Source organism: Nestor notabilis, unplaced genomic scaffold (genome assembly GCF_000696875.1).
Source record: "Nestor notabilis isolate BGI_N333 unplaced genomic scaffold, ASM69687v1 scaffold23423, whole genome shotgun sequence".
Taxonomy (NCBI): Eukaryota; Metazoa; Chordata; class Aves; order Psittaciformes; family Psittacidae; genus Nestor; species Nestor notabilis.
This window is the reverse complement of record NW_009921815.1, coordinates 27,415-35,937: the sequence shown is the minus strand read 5'-3', so window position 1 is coordinate 35,937 and position 8,523 is coordinate 27,415. Positions and strand designations below refer to the sequence as shown.

General features: G+C 37.1%; 1 protein-coding gene across 1 annotated transcript in view; it reads left to right on the top strand.

Annotated features, from left to right (window-relative positions):
- Positions 1-287: 287 nt before the first annotated feature.
- Positions 288-8,523, top strand: part of BMP2K (BMP2 inducible kinase) — a 29,299-nt gene continuing 21,063 nt past the window's right edge. The window contains exons 1-9 of the mRNA XM_010011315.1: positions 288-401; positions 1,427-1,532; positions 2,817-2,959; positions 3,246-3,367; positions 4,351-4,432; positions 5,091-5,223; positions 5,712-5,815; positions 7,178-7,257; positions 7,956-8,116. Coding sequence (XP_010009617.1) covers positions 345-401; positions 1,427-1,532; positions 2,817-2,959; positions 3,246-3,367; positions 4,351-4,432; positions 5,091-5,223; positions 5,712-5,815; positions 7,178-7,257; positions 7,956-8,116 — 988 coding nt within the window. The 5' untranslated portion in view covers positions 288-344. The remainder of the gene's footprint in view (positions 402-1,426; positions 1,533-2,816; positions 2,960-3,245; positions 3,368-4,350; positions 4,433-5,090; positions 5,224-5,711; positions 5,816-7,177; positions 7,258-7,955; positions 8,117-8,523) is intronic.

Here is an 8,523-nt window from a genome sequence, read left to right as displayed (position 1 = left end):
TGTGTGTTGTGTGTGTTGTGTGTGTTGTGTGTGTTGTGTGTGTTGTGTGTGTTGTGTGTGTTGTGTGTGTTTTGGTGTGTTTTTTTTCTCCCCAACAATACTTGACCTATGTGGAACAGATTGAGGCAGCACATTTTTCTAACTTCCAAAGTGCTTGTTACTCCTTCCTCAGTGACTGACATAGATTTTCTTACTCACTTCTTAGTGTGTAGTGATGTTGGCTAGAGGAATAACAAAAACTTGGGTAGCTTCATTTGCTTGTAATTGTTGTTTTTTTTCTAGGTGGCTTCTCAACTGTGTTTCTGGTACGTACCCATGGTGGGATACGTTGTGCACTAAAACGAATGTATGTTAATAATGTGCCGGATCTCAACATCTGTAAGAGAGAAATTACAATTATGGTAAGAAGCTCATTATTTGTAACTGGAGACTGTATTAATTTGTAACACACACCAAATCCCTCTTCAATAACAATGGGTTCTAGACCACCTTCTCTTTTGACTTTGTGGTCTTGATGTTGCACTTCAGAAATTACTGCTGAGGTCAGGGTTAGTGCATGATTAGCTTCTAAAGCAGTTAAAAAATTGATGCTGCTGTCTATTTGGTCAGAACATCTGGTTCCCAGGCAACAGAAATTCCTTGCAGTTCTGCAGGTGCCACTTAAATTCTCAAGGCCTCCATTAACCGAGTGGTGCTGACTAGGCAAGAGAAAATCTGTTACGTTGCCTTCTGTCAGATACTAGGAAGAGTATTTGTCTCCACCTCTATATATTTCTAGCTTACACATGTTCTAATCATAGCAGCTACGTAGTGATCTAAGAAGTACTTCTAGGCTTAACCTCAAGTTACCTTATAGGCAGGACCTCTGTAATACAGATGGCAACACTTAATAAACATTGTTTAATTCCACATTTAAAATGGCTCTGAAAAGTTGTTGGGTTGTTCTTTTCTTCTTTTTTGTTTCCCTTGGGGACAGCTTCAGTTGTTTGTGTGTAATAACTTCTAATCCTTCAGACCAAAGACAGTTGTGGATTTTTTTAAGAACTGTGAGACTTTTTTTCACTTCAGCTTAGGATGGGCACAAGTAGCTTGCTTCTTGCATATCTCCTACATATCAAGGCTGTAGCTATTACTACTTGCCAACCTTGGCTTAGAATGGAGTAGCTGAGATGTTTTTGCACTGTCCAACAAGAAACACCTAAATGTTCATTTCTGAATAATGATTGTGTTCGGTGTGCAGCAGTCACTGACATTGCTGGCAGTGATGAGCTTATGTTCTGGGTTCATGGTGAGTACTTCAGGAGTACTCAATGTGGGGCAGGGGCTAACAACTGGAAATGACAAAGGGTTGTCTGAAAACCTGTACTATATTTTATTTGTTTGATTTTTTTCCGTGCTCATGTGTAATGTGTATTTTCTTTTTCAGAAAGAGTTGTCTGGGCACAAGAATATTGTGAGCTATTTGGACTGTGCTGTTAACTCCATAAGTGACAATGTTTGGGAGGTGCTCATTCTCATGGAGTATTGTCGAGGTAAAAGTCAGCTCCTTTGTTTTTAGAGTAAATGCAGGGAATATGTTTGTATTGATCACCTAGGATTTATATGTAAAATTGTTCCCATAATACAGACCTTGAACATTTGTATCTCAGAGCTGGAATCCAGCTAGTTCTTTGTGTTGCATTGTTACTTAGTCACATAGCTGTTGAACACTGAGAAAAGGTACCAGTTGGTTTCACATGACTTTGTAATTAAGTATGATTAGAAACAGGGAAATGATTTAAGTACGAAGTGAAGTTGTTCTGTTTTGCTGTTCATGTTAATCAGCCTGTAGCTAGAACTGAAATCAATAGGAAAGATTGGCAAGCTTTTCACTGCTGTCCTGCCTGTGTTGATTTTATTTTAGATAACCATTAGATGTTTTACTCTCACCTGACTGGTGACTTGGTAGAAATGACCATAGCACAGTTAGTGTTGGCAATGCTAGCAAAAAAAAAATAAATAATAGTCCACTGGTCCCACTTCACAATGTAACTTTTTCAAACAGTAGGTAAAACCAGGTAGTTTCTGGATGAAATTTCTTCCCACCTCACACATGCATCAGAGTAAACCTGCCATTGAATTCAACTTCTGAAGTTCATCTAAAATATAGGGTAACTAGGCCCTGACCTTATAATACAAAATAGTGGTTAACCCAAATATGTGATTTTGGAAATTTTAGGACAAATGCTGCAAGTAGAAAACAAATCTTTTGAGACTAGAAAACTCACCTCCTTATCTGTAATGCTTAAAGGATACTTTATGTTGAGATTTACATGGCTTCTATTTGCAATAGAAGCAGTAAACATTGTAGTTTGTGCAAGGAGCCAAGGATGATTTTGGGGAAGGGAATAAGGAGATAACTTGAAAGCTAGTGACCACGTTTTTGACCTCTACCCTGCTTTATGGGTGAATTTCTGTACCCTTATGGGAGCTCACGTCTGATTCCCTACTAGTAGTGCTCTTCTCAATTACAGTGCTAAACAGCCATGTCGATGTTAACTGTTAAAGACAGCATTAGGCTTGTCTTTTTCAAAGCACCCCTGTTTAGATGGAATGCTCACCAAGGCCCTGCAGGTACTGAGTTACTTGAGACAGTAATTCTTCCATCTATGATGGTACAAGAGTAGACATGGGGAAAAACAGGTTTGGTTTTTTTAAATACAGTGACTGTGGAAAACTTTGTTGCATCTTATTTGTGGGCTTTTTGCATATCATTAAGTCATTACTTCTGTGTGTGATAGGAGCTAATAACAAAAAAAATTGCCTTTTTCCTTTAGCTGGGCAAGTTGTGAATCAGATGAATCAGCGCTTGCAGACTGGCTTTACTGAGTCAGAAGTAATGAGAATATTTTGTGATACCTGTGAAGCTGTTGCGCGGTTGCATCAGTGCAAAACACCTGTAGTTCACCGGGATTTAAAGGTATGCACCTAATAATAAGGAACATATAGGTTGAAATCAATGATCTACTTAAAAACGATAGGGAATTTAGGAGGTATTTCACTAAGACTGACTTGTAGTTAAGGAAGCACTTGTCCTTGGTAGAGAGACTAAACTGTAAGATATAACTTATTACTAATGCCAAGTCTGTCAATTGATTTTACTGATAACTTCCATGTTTGTGTGTGAGAACACCTAGTACCAGTTAACTTGGAAATTAATGCTGTGATTTTTATCTGATGTTTCTGTGTATTGATTTCCTTTCAAGGTGGAGAATATATTGTTAAACGATAGTGGCAACTATGTCCTCTGTGACTTTGGCAGTGCCACTAACAAATACCTTAATCCTCAAAAAGATGGTGTTAGTGTGGTTGAAGAAGAAATTAAAAAGTAAGTTCACTTTTAAGTGGCTTATTGTAAGCAATGATTGTGCTGCTGGCAAACTCAATGTGTTCTTCTGCAGCGTACTTGTATCTTACTAATGTGAATTGAACTTAATGGTTGAATTTGAACTAATGTTGACATAAATAGAGTAAAGCATAGATTTCTTGCATTTGCTCACAGATGGTTTTTGCAAAACTGAGACTCTGAAGAATAAAGCTGTTTGAAAAAAACACCCCATGCTGCTCTGAAACTAAATAATTCAAAAATATCTCTGGCTACTGACCATTTTAGGAGTTTGGTATTTTAAATTAGTGCTCTTTTAATACAGTTAATGGCATGAGAGAAAAATAACTGATGCAAATAAGCATTGGAATGGGTTTATGTAGAATCTTACTTAGAGTAAGGTCTATGGTCATTCTCTAAGGCTGAGCAGAGAAATATTTTAACTTTTATTAAAACATACTTTTGAAAATGTGTAAGTTTGGTTGGGCTAATTACTGCGTAAGAATAAATATAGGCTACTTGTTCTTGAGTTATAAAGTGGTAGTTTTTTGTATTTTTTTTTCTAGCTCTGAAAACCACTTCGACTGCCAGTGTAGTAATTATTTTGAGATGTTAGTTTTTTGAAGTATGCATTCTGTATGTTTCAATGTGTGGTAGGAAATATTCTTGTAGGACTCCTCCATTACATCTTCTGAATGATTGGCTAGCACAATAGTTAAGTGTAGTGATTCTTGCAAAAGTCTGTGTGCTTGGGAAATAACATTAAAAGCAAATTTAGGTGACTCAATATTTATTATGTATGCTAATTTTATGTTGCTACCCCAAATATGCAAATGGAGTAAGTGACTTGGCTTGAGTAATACAGTTCCAGGCACGTATCTGAAACTTGGGTGTGAATGGTGTGTGTGTGGCAGATGCAGGAAAACATGCTTTCAGCTCCGAGGCATGCTGTTCGTCAATGTTCTCTTTTACTTACTTACTCCTAGGTATACAACACTGTCATACAGAGCTCCTGAAATGATCAATCTTTATGGAGGAAAACCAATTACTACCAAGGCAGATATCTGGGTAAGCAAGAAATTGGGTACTATGAAATATGGAACTAATGAAGAGGGGTGTGTGGGAAGCTAAAACCAGCATATACTAAATGAAAAACTAATTCTTTGAAAGGGAAATATATCATGCAGCTCTACAATACAGAATATAGTAGAGGTACCTTTGGTACTTAGCTCTGCTGTAAATAAAGTGAATACCATGTGTGATGATGGTTTTGAGTTAAATGGGACGCGATTTAGAATTTGTTTCCTTTTTGTCCACTCCAGCTACTGTTTGATAGTCACCGGTGACTTCTTGTGGAAGCCTGTTGGCAGCATGGTAGGGGAAGGTGTTTGTATTAGGTGATGTGCAATGAGGTAAATGAAGACTAAATTCATCAGAAATGCTAGCGGTATCTCTGGCTGATACGATAATGTGAATGCAGCTCTGGGGGTATGCTCTGATTTTGGTAATTTGTTGTTTAACGTAGGCATCAGTGGGAAAGAAAGCCTTTCTAGCATTGCTTTATATATCAGCTTGTCACATCAAAGGAGCTTTTCATAATGCAGCTTCTACGTAACAGTGGAAGGGTCAGCTGTAGCTAGGATGCAGTTTATTTCTTGTTGGTGCTGCTTTATTGTGTAGAAGTCTTACCCTCATCCCTTTACAGTGCCTGTATTTGTTTTTACAGGCACTTGGCTGCTTGCTTTATAAACTTTGTTTCTTTTCACTTCCCTTTGGAGAAAGTCAAGTTGCTATTTGTGATGGAAGTTTTACTATTCCAGACAATTCCCGATACTCTCATAGTATACACTGTTTGATAAGTAAGTATCTGGGCAGCATGACAATTCTTTTGCTTCCTAAGTCAAATAAAACACAGATCATCACAAGAGATGATGTCGAAGCATAGTCTGATTTAGTTAGATATGCGAATCATCTCTTAGCTACATTGAATTCCGTATTAACCCTAGAAAATTCTAGCACCATTAGTTGGTTATAAGTAGTTTTTCTCTGAAGCTATTAATTACTATTTCAGTTTATCTACCCTTTCTGTAACTGAGTGTCGAAGGACCAAACAACATATATCTTCTCTAATTGTATTTGACCCTGGAAACTATTGACTTGACAAAAAGTATTCAAAAAAAAAAAAAACAACCCCAAAACAAAAACCCTACCCAACATAATAATAAAACTAATTTTCTGGGGTAAGCTCATTTGCCAGAGCTGCTGAATTTCTTCCTGCTGGTAGCACACTGACTCAACAGACTTTTTGATATCCAACAGTGATAATTTGGTCTTGTGAATTTTGCAGGATATATGCTTGAACCAGATCAAGAACAGAGACCCGATATCTTCCAAGTATCTTACTTTGCCTTTAAACTTGCCAAAAAGGATTGTCCAGTGTCTAATATGAATGTAAGTAATAATAATTAATTGTAAGTCGTTAATGTTGTCTATATTTTTAGTGTATTTTGTAGGTAGCTTTGAGAAAAGTGCTATCAAACCAGCTGAGCAATTACATCAATTTCTTCATAAACCTTGTTCCTACATATAAATCTAATTTAAAACATAGAGTAGAGCACTTCAAGCTTCTGGTGCATACATGCAATACTAGCTCTCTAAACAAATAATCTTTTAATTTGAAGAGCATAGTTTCATAAATTATATTGATTGTGCACGAATACCTGAATCATCTTTTGTGTCTTATACAATTAATACAAAATACACTACAGATCTTGTTGACAATTGAAGGTTTAATGTCGTAACTGTAGTGTCAAGAACGTTTATGTTTGTTCTGGATTAACATCTTTTAAGCATCCTTAGGAATTATGTTAATCCCTTGGAAGGACTAAATTGAGCTGGAAGGCAAATGGGATAGTGCCTTGGTTAGTCTGCAGTCCGATCCTTACTGTCCATGTGAGGCTGAACTTTGAAAACCTGAACTTTCTCTCCAAGATGATCTCATTCATAGATCTAATTGCTGTGCAGTAGAATTTGAGGGCACATCGCTGACTTTGACAGCAGGTTATTTTTTCCAGGGAAAGTCAGAAGTATGCCTGTATTTTCCTAGACTTTTCTTGACTAATTCCAGTACTGACAGTAGTCTTCAGAAGCAGTATTTCTCTACTATTTGTGACCAGATGTAGATTTGCGTCCTTTAGGTAAGGAGGTAGAATGTGTGTAGTCCTCCTCCTCCTTCTCCCAAAATTGTGATTATTCTTTTTTATTCCTCCCCCCCTCTCCTGTTGGTAAACTGTAGTTTATGTGAAATGCAGTTCATTCAGGAGCTTGACTGAGATGGGGATAAGTTAAAGGACTAAGGAAACTTAGATGCTGCATGGCTCTTCTGAGTTACTGTTGTGGTGGAAGAGCTGAGTGGGCTAAAAAACTGCTGTTGGTACATGCAAAGTTTAGGCCTTAGTTTGGTTCTTGAAGCTAGAATAAGTCTCTGTTCTGTGCAGACGCAAGAAGACATTTGGAGAAAATGTTTTAATTTATTGTTGCTGGTTAGTAGTGTGTAATTGAAATAGTTGACAAAAGTCAAACCAGTCATGCCTTTGTTGTACTTACGTGACAGATGAGAGAACACAGAGGTACTGTTAAATTACAGCACTTCTAATCTACAGCCTAATCTACTTCTAATCTTCATGCAAGGCTTCTGCATGAAGCCTTATAACGTGAAAAACTTGAACCCAAGTGTTCCTCTTCAATATATAATGATTTTTTTCTTTCAGGATTTTGTTTTTTTTTAATTTATTCAAATTTATTTTTCCCAAGAATTCTCCTGTCCCTTCAGCTCTCCCTGAACCCATGACAGCTAGTGAGGCAGCTGCTAGAAAAAGCCAAATAAAAGCAAGGTGAGCAGTGAATGTGGCTTCACTTCTTCTTTTTGCTAATATAATCAAGCAAAAAAAAAAACCAAAACTGTGGTGAATTAGTATTTTTAAGCAGTTGGACAGTTTAAAAAAAAGCCTATATTATAACCTGATAATGGGATTAAACCTCAAAAGTAGTTTGGTTTTGAGCATCTTTATTACCCTGGCAGACTGTTATACGGCTCTGAAGTACCTCAGGGAAGATGCAAATATTTGGAGCAGTTTATGGGTTTACAACTGCTAGAGGCTAAATCTCTAACAAAAAGTAGAAATTAGTTGATTTAACAGGTATCTTCTTAACCAATTTCCAGTACATATGAACAGTAATCATACCTCTAGTCTTAGGATTGCTGACTCAAACACTGGCCCTAACTTGAACTCAGTGCTGTGAACTGAGGAAAGCTTACACAGAGAAATCTCATGTAGTGTCATGGTCCTCTTGGGAATAAGTCTGTTACACCGCTCTATCTGAATCATGTTCTGCAGCAGTCATACATCCTGTGGCTGCTGTGGGTGGTGAGTGGGAAGTTGAGGAAGCAAGTTTTAAGTTATTAAAATGTAACTCAGAAGTAGAGTAGAACATGGTTAAGACATAATTGAGCTATTAAGGGAAACTCTATCTAATTTGAAGAAAGTCCTTTTTTACCAAGTCTCTCGTATGGAAAAACTTGCCATTTCAGAATAACAGATACTGTTGGACCAACAGAAACCTCAATTGCACCACGACAAAGACCAAAGGCCAATTCAAGCACTGTCACTTCTAGTGTGCTGACCATACAGAGCTCAGCAACTCCAGTCAAAGTACAAGTTCCTGGTGAATTTGGTAATCATGGGCAAAAAGGTAATATAACAAAGTCTAAGGGTGGACCAAACTAAATGAAAAAAGCATTTTATTTTCCTTCTTGCTCTAGTAGGGATAACATTTAAAACTCCAATTAATCTGCTCTTTTTTTTTTTTTTTTTTTTTAATCTGCCAAAAACCAACTTTAGTCCTTTCCAAAAGACTAAATGTGCGAGTAGTAAGCTTGACCAGGTGCCTCACAAACTGAATGCAAATGGTAGAGAAGGAAAGATAGTTTTTTCATTGTGCTTACCACTGATTTTGAATTAACTTTTCCACTGTGGACATGAGAAGTTCATGCTCAGTCTTGACTTTTAAATAATTCACGGAAAGTACTGAGCCAATTTGAGTACTGAGTTCTGTAATAAACTGCCTTCATTGTAGTGGGAAAAATACTTTCCCTGTAC